The 15,407-nt window shown below is 47.9% G+C and overlaps 1 protein-coding gene across 5 annotated transcripts in view; it reads right to left on the bottom strand.

The window, feature by feature from the left end:
- Positions 1 to 10,540: 10,540 nt before the first annotated feature.
- Positions 10,541 to 15,407, bottom strand: part of gramd4b (GRAM domain containing 4b) — a gene marked incomplete at both ends in the record, with an annotated part of 37,634 nt that continues 32,767 nt past the window's right edge. For 2 of the 5 annotated variants that reach the window (XM_080002451.1, XM_080002447.1), the window contains 7 exons: positions 10,541 to 10,648; positions 11,569 to 11,637; positions 12,378 to 12,468; positions 12,999 to 13,092; positions 13,623 to 13,770; positions 14,674 to 14,694; positions 15,218 to 15,372. In XM_080002451.1, the coding sequence (XP_079858577.1) occupies positions 10,541 to 10,648; positions 11,569 to 11,637; positions 12,378 to 12,468; positions 12,999 to 13,092; positions 13,623 to 13,770; positions 14,674 to 14,694; positions 15,218 to 15,372 (686 nt within the window). The remainder of the gene's footprint in view (positions 10,649 to 11,568; positions 11,638 to 12,377; positions 12,469 to 12,998; positions 13,093 to 13,622; positions 13,771 to 14,673; positions 14,695 to 15,217; positions 15,373 to 15,407) is intronic. The other 3 variants (XM_080002448.1, XM_080002449.1, XM_080002450.1) reach the window with 2 other exon arrangements.

Raw genomic sequence — 15,407 nt, 5'->3', positions numbered from 1 at the left:
TCACCGTCCCTCACCTTGAAGGACCTTCAACGGCGCCTCAGGCCCAACACATTCAGCGGGGGAGGGGGTCGCAGACAAACGAGGCGCCCCGGGTGTAACGGCCCCATCCCATAAAAAATGATCCTCATTACATTTAAAAAAAAAATGACGGTAAAAAACAATGTCGGGCGGAAATATGAATCTGTGTTTCCTGCGACGCCACTCGCTGAGGAAGGGCCCTCGCTGGCCGCCGTAGGACGGGGCGCGCATCACGGCGTTATCTGGACCAGCATGACAACGAGGGACACACACACACACACACACACACACACACACGTAACTGATGGATTTGTTGAGGCAGCTTGCAGATGAGGTCGTCAGAACTCCGCGTGGAGCGGTTTCAAGGACGCGGTGCAATCAAATGGCCGGCCGACGCCCACGCAGCGAGGTCCAGGCGAGCCATTTCGCCGCGACGATAATCGTCCGGAATGGGATCCCTGCCGGCACGGCCTCGCAGACTCCAACCGCGCTTCGTCACATTGAAGCTACATATGGAAATGTATCCCACCGGACGCTCGTCAATGAGGAGAACTGAACGGTGCACTAAATCACCATGATGACGATAATAATAATAATAATAATAATAATATGCATTCTGATCTGAGCCTCATCAGTCAGACTTGCATGGAACATTACGGTAGAAAACACCTCAGTTCCCGAAATCGCCCCCCCCCCCTAAAAAATAAAATAAAATAAAAACACCACCAATCCCCATCAAGCAGCGACGGCGTGGAGGTGAACGTCGACGTGAACCTAAATAAAAAAAAGACTTCAAACACGGGAAGCAGGAGATGTGGGAGAGGGGGGCGGGCAGCACGCGACCGAGATCGCCACCGTACGGGATCCTCAGGCGACGCAGAACGGCGGGGTCCGGGGACCACCTGTGGGAGGCCCCGGGGCGGGCCCCCAGCCAAATGAACGACGGTGGAGGCTGACGGCAAAGCTCTCCCCAGGGCTTGTGGAGGAAGGCGTCAAACTGAGGTTTCCTGCGGATGCCGGCACTGGGGGGCCCCCCCCCCCGACGTGGAGGACGATGCCCCGCGGAGAAGAAGCGATGGAAACATCCCAGAGGCTGGAGCGCCAACAGAAAGCTCGTCCCTGGGTTCATGAGCTTCATGAACGGATGAGATGAGTTAAGAAAAAGAATAAAATAAATAAAATAAAAAATAAAAATAAATAAAAGCTGCTTCCGCTACGGTGGGCGTCTGCGCACCATCGCCCGCTGGATGTTTTAATAGATTTCAACACTTTGAGGCGGCGGCATCGGGACCATATCCACCGCCAGGAAACCGCGAAAGCAGAAAGTTTCCTTCTGACCGAAAGGCTTATTTTAGGGTTGAAAAGAGCGTTTTCCCTGACCACAGCTCACATTCGTAGGTTTTAAATATTGCAGGATTCCTTTTTTTTTTTTTATTATTATTATTGTTGTTTTGTCAATTGCATCCTGTTTTCGGGTTTTGGAAAACGTGACATGACGCGACGGAAAACACGCGTTTCCGTGAATTTTACTTCTTTTTTTTTTTTGCTGGATTTTGTATTTGTTGTTTATTGATTTAACAGGAAATGAAACAAAAACACGAGCCGCCGTCACCGCCAGTGGGAGGAGGACTGAAGGAGAGAATTTCCAACGTAGTTGTGTCACCTTGTCGGGAGGATTTTCCCAGAGGCAGATCATAGAAACGACGTCAATGTGACAAAAATTTGTGAAATCTGAGTGGGATGAAGGGAGCGGCTCAGACCACACAAACGGATTCTATTTTCTCAAGGCAACTTCAAATGACCCCAAAGTAATAATCAAAATCAGCAGAACCGAGTTTGGAGCGAGGACCCGGCCTGACGGTGAGGGAGGGGAAGGAGGGAAATGGCAGCATCACAATAATAATAAAATAATAATAAAATAATAATAATAATAATAATAATAATAATAATGAGATTAAAAATAGAGAAATTTAAACCAGAAAATAACTTATAAACTTAACTAAAAGCTGATGTGCATATATATATATATAAATAATATTCAATACTGTCAACCCAAAAATTAACAAAAAAAAAAACCTAACAATAGACAAAAAAGCAGAAAAATAGATTAAAAAAAAAAATGGCAATATACAGGGAACCTAAGATAACAAATCTAAAAAGGAATATTATAAGAATACTAAATAAAATAAAAGACAGTTTTTGTCAGTCAGACAAAAATAAAAATCTCATCCATCATAAGAAAAAGGGCGGGGCTCATGGAAAACGTGGTGCAGACCAGAAAACAGGCTACAGCTCCACTTGACGGCGCTCAGACGAGTCCGGGAGGACGTCGACGCCGCTGGACTCCTCAACAACGGGAAACAAGAGAAAATCAGACGCTTTGATGTGGACTCGGGCGCCTGAGGTGGAGTTCTGCCGCTTCCTGGCGGTGTCTTCCAGCCTTCAACCGGGTGGAGGGTGGAGGGTCAAGGCTCCGATTTAAGAAACAGAGTGATTTTCTCACTGGTCGTCAGTGAGACCACCCAGGACCCCCAGGATTCCCACAGAGAGGGGGGGGGGGGGGGGGGGGGGGCTTCCACAATCTGTCAGCAGCACCAGCTGCTGCCCCCCAACACCACCCCCACCCCCACCCCCGATGCCGTCGGCGTTGAAATGTTCCAGGAACTCGGCCAAATGGCACGAGGAGTCACGTGTTGGGTGCCAACTGGGACGTTTAAGTGACCTGGCTAACGGTGCATTTAGTCCAAACCTGGTGGGTGTTGGTGGGGTGGGGCGGGGTGGGGGTGGGATCAGCCCCCATTAGTTGTTGGGCTAATTATGAAACACCGGGCTAATTACGAAAGACAATCACGGGCAAAGCGGCCAACTGCCCCCGTGTCCTGCGGCCGCCCGGCCCTTTATCCGCCGCCGTCCTTCGGCTCAGATCTCTGCAGCGCTCGCTCTTCACTCTCCGTCTCATGCAACAACAGTTGTTGTTCCGCCGCTGCCCCCCCGCCGGCGGACGGCCCGGACGCTGCATTGCATTGTGGGAGGCAGATGGGGCCTTGATGAGGTCTGATGGACCTTGTGGAGAGCGGTCGGGGGGGGGGGGAATGCAGCGCCGTGGGGGCGGCCGCCAAACGGGCCGGCGACGCGCCCGGCGCGTTTGGGACAGTCCAGGGTTTTAATTTTGAGCTGGGACGGAGCGTAATTTGCACATTCCGTTTTCAGATGTCCCGCCAAGCGGGAGGCGGAGGGAACGGGGTGGAGGTGGAGATCGGCCTGGGGATGCTGTGAGCACCCAGGTTAGAAAGGCGGACGGGGACGTCGTACGTCAGTCTCATCGTGCACTACGGGGAATAGCCTCACTTGGTTCCATTTCCACAGGGAACCAATTAAAAACACCACCAAAGGCAAGGTGTTTGCACGTGGAAGTGGGGTAAAAACGCTCTGGACAGGAGCTGAGATCGGGGTTAAGAGGTGGTAACGCATAAGATTGTCTGTGCATTCTTGCCGGGAAAGGCGGACCCCGCCACCAACAATCTGAACATCATATAGAGGAGCACAGGCATAATGCAAAAATATTGAATGGCTCATATAGTGTATATTGAAAAGTGAACCTAGTTTCTTAGCTTAACGCACTGAAGCAACCAGCCTCCCCCTTCTCTACAGGTGAGGATTAGCAGGAAACGATCAGCGTCGAAATGGTACAGCCAATTTGATTGGCTATGTGGCAGATTGGGGGAATCTATACCTCCCTCCTGTCCTCTTGAAGGAGCAGTGCGGAGGAATGGCAGAAGTAAGAGGCTGGTTTTGGGACGCAGCCTGACCTCCAGGCCACCCTGGTGCTTTGTGTCCTTCCCAGCCTCCTCCAGAAAAGGAGGCCACGTTGGCCTGTTTGGCCCCCTGAGAGTAATACCGTGCTCTCCGCCGCTGCCATGCCAGCCACATTATCTCAGCGATTTGGACGGAAAGTGCAGAACATCCCAGGTGTGCGGCTCGGCACGACCTGCGGGTCTCTAAAGCGCCCGAGAGGCCGAGCCATACATCAACGTGCTGTGGGGAGGAAAAAATGAAAAAAAATATGAAAGAAAATACTGTCTTTAGGACAAACAAACCCAGGAAGACGGATGTGAACACACACACTCGCAGTGCACATATTTGTGTGTATACTCAGCCACAGGCCTGCACAAACATAAAAGGACAAAATTAATCCATAAACACATTTCTGATTCTCACACACACACACACACACACCTGTGAGAGCCATCGCTCACTGAGGCCATGCAAAACTTCTTTTCTCAGGAGCCTCCGTCACCGAGCGGCGGCTGTCTCCATTCAGCCCGAAACTTTACCCGGTGAGTGGCCTCCACCAGGTCTGAGAGGCCAGTGGAGGTAACACCCACCTGTGGTATATCCGTACAGTAAATATATATATATATATATACACACACACCGATTAGCCAGAACATTAAACACACTGTGCATCGTAGCTTGCTGCGTATGGCAGCGCTCTGAGTGTCCATGCTGACCCCTGCCCACCCACCCAAAGCTCCTACAATGGACACCTGAGCATCAGAACTGGACCATGGAGCAATGGAAGAAGGTGGCCTGGTCTGATGAATCACCTTTTCTTCTACGTCATGTGGATGGGCGGGGTTAGGGTTTGATCCGATGGAGCGTCTGTAGGATGTGCTCGAACAACAGGCCTGATCCATGGGGGCCCCACCTCCAACTTCCAGGACTTCAAGGATCTGCTGCTAACGTCTTGGTGCCACCTCCAGAGGTCTGGTGGAGTCCATGCCTCCACGGGTCAGAGCTGTTTTGGCGGCACGAGGGGGAGCTACACGATATGAGTGGTTATTAGTGGTGTTTTTATTGTTGTGGCTGATCGGTGTACACTGTATATATTGAGACGATTGTAGATCACGATGTTTTACTACAATTACAGTAAGTCAAGGCACTTTATTTATAAAGCGCATTTCATACCAGGGCAACACAATGCGCTTTTGTAAGTAAGGTTGCATGTTCTGATGGAAAAAAAAAAAAAGGCTTCCATTAAATGTTCAGTTAAAATAGTTCACCATTATGTCTATACATTATTTTATGTAAATAAAACTACGACTACTTCTTCTTGTCCCGATATTTCAATCCTCCAAATCATCAATCTGTTCTTTTGATGGTGCATTTCACGTCAGTCAGTAGGAGGTCTCTAATAGAATCATTCATTAAAATGAATACCTTGGATAATACACAATTTTGGCCTTGACCGACTTCAGAAGATGCAAATCTGTGTTTACAGCCCTTGTGGCTGATTGTGCAACTGTGCGTGCGTGTGCATGTTTGTGTTCACTCCCCCCCCCTAAATTCAGAGATATCATTTTGGTGCAAATGGATGAAAAACAGTGAAAACTAGAGATTCTGCACCTCCTCGGTGGTTGGATGAAGGCTGCGAGAAACAGGAAAGGGCACAGTGAACCAAGAGGGGTGTGTGTGTGTGAGAGTGAGACACCAACATTAGGGGCCGCGGTTCTATTCCTGAGCACTTGGCTGTGACTGTGACTGAAGACCTGGGCCCCTGGAGCCGAGGCGGAGGCGGGCGACGGTGACGCGGGGGCTCTGAAAGAGCAAGAGCCAGCCAAGGCGCGGCCCCTCGGGGGGCGGGAGAGCGAGCTCCCGAAAACGAGGAAGGAGGAGAGGTGCCTGATGGGAAGGGAGTCTTCGAGCCAAGTCTGAGCCGTAATGGCGGCCTCCTCGGGGGGGCTCCTCTGCTCAGGAGTTGGCAGGTGGTCGCCCCGTGTTTTTTTTCTCGAGTTCCTACGGGGAAGCCGACGGAACGAGCGAGAAATGATCCACGGCCGCGAAAAAGAAAAAACAAAGAAAAGTAAAGAGGAAGACACTCTTCACGCCAGTTGTTACTTACAGACGAGTGCGGAGTTGAAAATAAGCAAACGGCCGAACGGTAGCCCACAGCAGGCGCGTCGCCGCGTTGAGAACGACACGACATTAACCCCAATTAGCCTCCGCCACACCAGCAAAGCCCGGACGGGAACCCCACCCAACCCAACCGCCTCCGCCGCCTCCTTTCTGCGTGGAAGGAGTGTGGACGGCGCTCAAAAGGGACCCCGGCTTCAGGAATATATTACACTGCAATTATCAGCAGCGGCGGCAGCAGCTGTGGAGCCGGGGTCGGGATCGGGGCCTAATTGGCTGAGAAATGTCAGCGTTCCAGTGGCACCGATGGGGGAGGATGGGAGGGGAGGGGAGGTTTCCTCCAAGCGGCCGCTTGCAATCACAGCGTCGGGGAGGAGGCCGCGTGAAACGGAAAGACGACCCGGAGCGACCAGGGACGGTGGAATGGGTGGAAAACACAAGCCGTGCAGGACAAAAAAAAAAAAAAAAAAAAAAAAGGCTTTAGTTGTGTTGTTATTATTATAATTATTATTATTATTATTGCTGCCGTTCCAAAAATGGAGACGGGAGGAAGCCTGAGCGTCATGTGAGCGTGAGAGGGCCCTACGCTCGCCGTGACTGAATTACAAAACAGGCGGAACTGGGAGCGACGTCACTGGTGGTGGCACTGATGACGACATGCATTTGGTGAAAAATAAAAAATAATTAAAATTAAAAAAAATAAATAAAATCCCATCAACGAGTAGTCGGTGAAACAAACTTCTTGCAGATTTGAATCACTTTCTGGACACCGGAAAAAAATAAGATATAAAAATAATAATAAAAACAATGATGTCCTTCCCCGAGTTCTTTTGAGCAAGGCACTGACGGAACGGTAGACGACTGAGGCGCAAAACAGCAGCAGCGAAGATAGAAAAATACATACAGATGAGCGATCAATTATCCGTATTTATTTTTCTATCTCCATCATTCGTTCATCTTCATTCATTTATCTCCATCACTGCACCATTCAAAAGACAGAAGCGGGGTCATGGCGACGTCGCGGTGCTCCAGCGGCACCTGCTGGATGTGACCGGATTTTCAGCAAAAGGTTAAAAAAAATAAATACAATTAAAAAAATAAAGTGGAACAACAAGGCAAACATCAGTACTTTGAATCGTGTTTACTTAAATAAAAAAAAAAAAAGAATGTACATCACAATTTTACAATAGAACATTAATCTTTTTAAAAACTTTACAGAAATTTGTACAATCACAGAATTGTATAAAATCCTTGTCTGAGCGGTAAGACGGCAGGTCCGAAAGGGTTGACGTGAAAGGACCAAATAAGATGTCGTTTGGGGCGGTGTCAGGACGGCGACCGGCTCCGTCGCTCCATCCGGGAGAGGCGGGGCCCTCGGCGGCCGAGTGGGCTCGCTGCTGCGCCGTGTGCTTGTACCGGAAGTTGGGAAAAAAAAGAAAAACTAAAAAATGTCTTCCTATTTACTCAGCAGCGATTTCTGGACACAATCTTAAATTCTCAGAATCTGAGGTTTAGTCTCCAAGGTTACAAAACGAGTTGGATTCGAGTTGAATTGATTTGAATTCAATTTTTTCCTTTGCAAGAAGTTCCCCATCATTTAAATTTAGGGTAACTGTGAGGTATTAACTTTACGGGTTTTTCTTCCAACACATCGCACTCCCAGGTTGAACCGGATGAGCAAGATGGCCGCCTTGCCGGAGCGCTTCAAGTGTTAAAAAAATAATAATAATAATAATAATAATAATAATGGACATTCTCTGCAGCTCGGCGGCTCCGCGTCACCACGCCCTCGGAGAGAGGAAGCCGCTTTTATTTAGAAAAACGCTCGCGTCGGAGAAACCGAAACATACAAAAAAAATAGAAAGAGGACGACGCCGCCGCCTTGGACCGAGCGACGTGAAAAATGAAGACCTACGCCAGTACGACTTGTCGGATAATAGAGAATAAAAACAGAAAGAGGAGAAAGAGCGCAGCTGATCAGCAGGAGGCCACGTCGGTTTTCATGCCCCCGTTCACCAACAGGGAATCGAACCGACTTCAAAACAGTGAATTTCAACAATAGCCAAAAAAAACAAAACAAAAAAACCCTGTAAACATTACAGTTTGTGGCGTCAAGAAAATAAACGGCAGAGAGAGAAAAACTAAACAAATCAATAGATTTGGCAATACAGCACATAAACACCTTGGATCTTTTTAATGACGGAAGAATAAATCAGGAATATCCGGGTCCGTTTGGTTTCCAGGTGATCTGCAGTTTAGGGCGGGGCCGTGGGAGACGCCACACGCGGCGTGCATAAGAACGCAAGAAAGTGCCGACGAGGGGGGGGGGGGGGGGGCGGGGCGGCGGCAGCGGCTGAAACGTTCCGCGCTTCAAATCCGCCTCGGTGGCTTGAAGGGCCGACAAAGCATCTGAAGTGTTTGTCGGCAACGACGACAGAAAATAAAAAAAAATGAAATCAATTGTGTTTTTAAAGCCGGGCCGTCAGGGGGTTCGGATGGAGGATCCTCTCTCTCGGGATTCATTCTCAAAAGACGCTTCTCGGTGAGTTCCAAAGCAGAGGGTTACGTCTGCTTCTTATCAATTCGGATCGCCATGGTGTGTGTGTGTGTGTGTGTGTGTGTGTGTGTGTGTGTGTGAGATTTTTCGACACAGGAGTGAAAAGGAGGGATTATACTCGTGTTTTCCCTAAATCTCGCTACGTACACAACACAGTACACCCTTATCCCCACGGCAGCGCCGCGCAGAGGAACAGAAGTCAATAAAACACGTGTAGCCGCCAGGGCTGGAGTCCAGCCTGCAGTCATTTGCTGCCTGTCTCACCCTCTCTCTACAAAACAAAACAAAACAAACAAACAAACAAAAAAAAAAAAGGCTCAAAAAATTTAAAACAAGCAACAAAAGAGAAAATCTTCTGCTTAACAGGCGCCGTTCAACATTCAACCGCTCACCTTTACAAATGAATATTTGGGGCAGAAAATAGATATTGCACAACAGTTAAATGTGGCATAATCAGATATTTCATCGATCGATCAACATGGTTTATCACCTCGGGTTTTGCAGCAAATTCTTTTTGATTTTTGGTTTTACTAAATCAATTTTTTAATTTTTTTTACTCACGATCAACCAATCAAACAAATTGAATTTAGTCATCTTCAGTCATTATGTCAGAGGAGGCATTTCTCCTCCTTGGCTTCCATTGTTAAATAACGCAATGTTGTTAAAAGGAAAAAGTGGCAGGCGGGTTTCACTTCTGGTGACAAAGACGTTTTAAGTCTGGTTCGACAAAGGCAAAGAAATAAACAAATTCACCAGCCACAAAAATGAAAATAAAAACAAATAAAATAAAATATAAAAAGTGGAATTTGTCACAATGGACGACGGTAGTCGTGTCATCATTGTGAATCCCGGGCTCCAAAAACCACGGTTAGGGTTATGTCCCGATTTGCACGTCACAGGCAACACTCAGTCCATTTGAAACATCAAACTGAGTTTCAGTCAAATCCGGAACCTTTGAAGAACCTTTAAAGAACCCAGGAGCCTCCAAAACCTTTGCGGGAGCCGTTGATACTGACGAACGTAGAACAGACACACGCCTGAATCTAGAAGCAACATTATCTCCGATGAAACAAGGATCAATTCAAACGGCTCGTGCAGAGGTCCCCGAAAACCAGGGAAAGAAAAGGAAAAAAAAGGAGAAAGAAATGAAACACAGTGGTTGGAAGCGACGGGTCGAAGCAGAACCGGAGCCTTGTCGCCGACGCCAACGGCGCTTGGAAACACACCCCACGACGCCGTGTGCATTCTGCATTCCGGGCGTTAAAAGCCTCTGGATCCAGAGTCACAGTCACAGTGGACGGACAAACTTTAGCTTTTAAGGGAAGGTGCTGTTCGACTTTTCCATAAAGGACGGTCTCATCCTGCCCCCCGTCGGGCATGGAATCACATTTATATACGTATTAAAAAAATAGTAATTGAAAAAAAAAAAAAAAAAAAAAAAAGCGCGCTAAAGAGTGCGAAAGGCAAAAGAAACCAAAGAGAAAAGCAGTGGGTTCAAAACGGCACGGGGGGGGGGGAGTGGAGAGCCAGCCTCCATTTGTACATGTCGAGAGATGACCACACACACACACACACACACACACACACACACACACACACACACACACACACACACACACACACACACACACACACACACACACACACACACACACACACACACACACACACACACACACACACACACACACACCTCAGGTTTTTTTGTGGAAAAGACAGAACTGAAGCCACCAGCCTGACGCCAGGAGGCCGTGAGAGGAGGATCCTGAACTTCTCTCACTCCCTGTCGTCCAGGACACTCGTCTTTTCGGGGTTTTTTTGTTTTGTTGTTCGTTTTTTTTTTGTTGTTGTTGTTGTTGTTTTTGTTTTTTTTAGGGGAAAACGTCGGTCGTGAAGACATGAGTCATTGTCGAAAGGACCGCCGTCTTGTTTCGCAGGTGAAGAGGTCACCCGCTCGCAGCGCAGCGGACCCAACGAGTGCACTTGGGGTTAAGTCACTTGTGGTGGCCATCTTGGAGCCGTGGGGGGCGGTGGAGGGGGGTGGAAAGGCCTCTAGGTCTCTGGGCTGGCCGCCGCTGCCATGGCGGCCGTCTTCATGTACTGGGTGAAGATGGCTTCAAAGGCCTCGTCTCTGTGGATCATGGCACCGAAAACTAAAGGCTGGAGAGGAGAGAGGGGTCAGACGGAGGCGTTGGTTAGCGGGGTGGGGTCACGGGGGAACCTGAACAAAGACGCGTCTGTCGAGGAATCCAATCAAGAGTGGAGGAGGAGGAGGAGGAGGAGGAGGAGGAGGAGGAGGAGGAGGAGGAGGAGGAGGAGGAGGAGAAGAAGAAGAAGAAGAAGAAGAAGAAGAAGAAGAAGAAGAAGAAGAAGAAGAAGAAGAAGAAGAAGAAGAAGAAGAAGAAGAAGAAGCATCATCATCATCATCATCATCATCATCCTCATCCCAGGCCCAGTTATATGCCAGCACTGAGATGGGTCCAGTGAAAGATCATGCAGTGATGACCTTCACTTCCAAGGTGGATGCCGACGTCTCACTTGGTCTAAATCGCTGCTCACCACCGCACACTCCCAGGAGCCTCGCGAGGCCCCTGGACTCCCACGCCCGCGCTGCGAGAGGCTCTTTAAAGGAGCGGGGCCCCCCCCGCAGTCAACAGCAGCACATCGCTGGCAGGGTTGTGGCAGTTGTACACAACGGTGAGTGACAATATGGAATGAAACCTGTTTATCTTTCCCAAGATAAACAGGGAAAGGAAGGAAGAAGGAGGGAAGATGAAGGCGTTCAGGGACAGCAGAGTCAAAGAAGCAGAGAAGAGAAACGGAAACAAGGCACCGTGAAAGAAGAGGGAGAAGAATTTGTGGGGAAAGGGCCTCAAGGGCAGAGACGAAGCGCCGCCATTTTTATACCGGTGCCTTTCACCGTTTAGAGGTGTAGTTCAGACCTCCGCCGCCAGAGGGCAGCACCGGCTGCCTCCGGCTTTCATAACCGCTACGGGTGTATTTATTTTAAGTAGGGTTTGGAGGCGCGGCTCGGCAGTGATGTCATGGAGGGGCTCTCAATCCCAACCTGCACAACGTACCTTTTGAGTGGAGGGGGTCGCTATGGAGATGCCCATTCCGGAGCCCGGCAACACCGACAAGACTTTATACTGTGGTATCACGGAGGGAGAGGAAAAGGAGAATAAGATGTTTAGAATCCAGAAGGTGAATGATTTCAGAATGGAAGGACGGGGATAAAAATAATAATAATAATAATAAAAATAATAATACGCTCGATACAGCTGGCTAGAAAAATGACGATACTAGTACCAATACCAGTATACTTAAAGTGATACTAACAGAGTACTTCAGTCGATACATTTTTTTCCTACTGTACCCATCATGTGAATGGAAGCATTCAGTTGCCTAAAACGCCACCACTCCAACACAACCGAATGATTTTTTACAAAAATACATTTTGAAAGTGTTCAAGTTATTGAAATATTCATTTAATTACTGTACACAAACTGTGCAATGATGTTTTTGGGCGGTGTCTTTTTAAACGGATCGCCAGCACAGGAGGAATGATTGCAGCGGGGAAAACCTCTTTGACTGTTCATACTGTATGGACACCTGACTGCGGTTTTTTAGAGCGACTTGAAGAGAAGCGGTGAACGTGTGTCTTAACAGACCGTTGCAGCTGCTGCTGCGGTCGTGAGCCGATCACATGTCGCACTAAATCAAAGAACGCTTGCTGTGATTGGCTGTGAGCAAAACCATAAAAAGGTCATTTTTTTGTAGATCTGGGTACAACGTCGTCTTGACTGGAGACGTTTGGATACTACTTGCTCTTGGGTTATTTGGGTGGACGCCTTATTGAGTTCCGACAGCCAGCCCTAGCGCTCGGTACCTTCTGGATGTCGGTGACGTCCACCAGTCTGATGACTTTGTTCTTCTTGGAGGATCCGGATCTGGAGCTGGAGCTCTCGAAACACAGATAACTGAAGAAACACAAGAATAAAGTGACATTTTAGTCAGTGATGTACTGTACATTCCCCTTAGTGATACAGAAAAACAGGAGCGCTGAGAAGTGGATAAAAAAGTCAGTGTTTTCTGTGTAAAAAAATAATAATGAAAAGGTCCAAGGCTTCTTTCCAAAAGACACCATGACGTCCTTAAAAACATGGTCATGTGACTTGTGTTCAGTTCTCTGACCAAGGCTGTTTTGGCCGCTTCACGTGGAGCTGCAGCCCAGTTCACACGTCTCTGGTTTTAAGAATTTATTGATGAAACAGAAATCACAATAAAGGATTTATTATTTTCCATGTTGGTAGAAGAGTTTCTTCTATGATTTCGCCTTTTTCCTTTGGCACTTTGCTCCTTAATGTTTAAAAACTGTAATACGGTCTGACAAAAGCCAAAGTGACATGAGAAGTGCAGCAAGTTAACAGCAAGTTACTTTGTAGAAATTATCATCATCATTATCATCATCATCATCATCATGTAGGCGGAGGAGGCAGTTTAAACATACTTTTCTGTGACGTAGAGAACTCCGTTTCGGATGTAGTCTGTCGGCATCTTCCGGTCTCTGTTGATCAAACAACACCTCCAGCCGTTCTCACACACTGAGGAAAAACAAACAGCCACAGCAACGTATTCACAGACCAGCGGCAAAATACTTGAACTTAAAAAAAAAAATAAAAAAAAAATATCCCAAACATTTTTATGTTTGCATCGGGCGCTTGGAGGGGGGGGGGGGGCTTTAAGTGGCCTCTTTACTGCACAGTTGTCAAGTTGCTGCCAATGGTGTTTTTCAAAGTAGCCCGTCTAGGGCTAGGATGTGCCCCGTCTGTGCACTGAATGCAACACACACACACACACACACACACACACACACACACACACACACACACACACACACACACACACACACACACACACACACACACACACACACACACACACACACACACCCTCAAGTTTACCTGCAAATGCAGCCAGATAGACCCTGTGTATTGCTGCCTGCAGCTATATTTATTATTATTATGTAGAGCTATATACTGAAATTATTGAAGGTTATAAATTTTTCCCTTGTGGAAACGATTGAAACCAATGCTGCTCCTCTTTGGAGCTAAAGCTGCAGAAGCCAGCCTACCTGCCAGGGGGCGCTCATTCTCAGACAGGTTGAAGACCTCGTGGAAAGCTCCCTTCTTGTTGCTGTACGTCCGTCCGCCGTCCTCCTCCCGACTGACGCCGAGAGGCAACCCCGCCGCTAAGCTGCCGCGGGCCACGGACGATGGCGCCTGGAACAAAAAGAGGCAATAAAGGAGTCAGGACGCTGCATTACCTTAACCTGTAGGGGGCGCTCATCCCGAGCAGCGACGGCAAGGAAAGAAACTAAGCTGTGCTCCGTCAGAGTCATTTCTGCCGAAAAAAAAAAGATAAGCCTGCAGAATACGGGTGGAGTTCACAGCCCAAACCAGGGACTTCCACCGGCGGATCAAACCACACACACGCAAAACGACAACTACAACAGATTTGGGAAGAACGTTTTGTACCTGCATGCCAGAATTAACCTTCCAGGAAAGCAGAGATGCACACGTGCAGAAAGCTAAAGGGTTCACACTTAATGCAGTTATTTTAGACGGTGGATGTCCTGGGAAAAGTCCATTTGAACACTGTTCACCTGCACCGTGCTCTTTTTAGAGCTGTAAAACAAGTCTGTTTTCTAATCAAACACATCAGTTCTGCTCATAATATCAACAACTGTGTACTACAAATGTGATTCAATTTGCATTATAGGTAGAACGTGTGCGGCTCAGCAGGGAGACGTAGATTTGTACTTTTACCGGCTCCAAGCCACAATTTTTAAATTTCATTTTATTTTAATGTATGCAAAAAAAATAGTGTAGGGTGTGTAGGTTATTAATTATAGCGAGGCTTAAAACAGGGTGAAATTACTCTGTAAAAACTTGTCAGGGTTGATAAAAACGCCCGATGTGGCTCACAGCCAACACAGTCTAGACGAACACTAAATGTGAACCCTTTGGCTTTCCATGCACGCAAGTTAAGGGGTGAACACACACACACACACACACACACACACACACACACACACACACACACACACACACACACACACACACACACACACACACACACACACACACACACACACACACACACACACACACACACACACACACACACACTTCACAGCCAGAGAGCTGAGGAAGAGAAATGTAAGAGTTTAACGTAAAGGGAACAAGAAATCCGCCGCTCAGCCAGGTGCAGTGAGTGTGTCTGAGGAGAACAATTACACATTGATTTTGGAAGGAAAAATCACAAACAATCAGTGTTAAAGGTTCATCTCCTAACAGCGTCCAGTTTTGTTTTCATTTTATGCTTCCCCAAAAAATTCAAGTATTTTGTTGAAATGGACATATTTTGCTTTCCATTACTTTGTCTTCCAGTCTTTTGTCAATAATTGATTTGCGGCTTCAGATTTCACTGGGAATCCAACATTTGGACGCAGAACATTTGAAATTATAACATAGAAACTGCAAATCCCCTTTATACACCCCGCATGGGGGCTTTAATCGAGCTTATGTGTGAGTCTGTTATCATCCATCTGGCGGGTGTGTGTGTGTGTGTGTGTGTGTGTGTGTGTGTGTGTGTGTGTGTGTGTGTGTGTGTGTGTGTGTGTGTGTGTGTGTGTGTGTGTGTGTGTGTGTGCGTGCGCGCGCTAACCCGTCTGGCCAGCGTGGCGTTGCAGCGCTCCTTGAGCTGGGGGTCGGTGGGGAGGTGCGTCCAGACGATGTGGGGCGTGTCGTACTTGTCCCTCAGTTTGGGGCAGCTCTTGAAGATGAAGTCTATGATGAAGAACTTGATCCCAGCGTACAGCCCTGGCGGAGGATTTGGGAGGAGGATGAGACGCTGA

This window comes from Zeus faber (assembly GCF_960531495.2).
Source record: "Zeus faber genome assembly, chromosome: 6".
Classification (NCBI taxonomy): domain Eukaryota; kingdom Metazoa; phylum Chordata; class Actinopteri; order Zeiformes; family Zeidae; genus Zeus; species Zeus faber.
The sequence above is the reverse complement of the archived record's forward strand: the minus strand, read 5'-3'. Positions and strand labels throughout refer to the sequence as shown.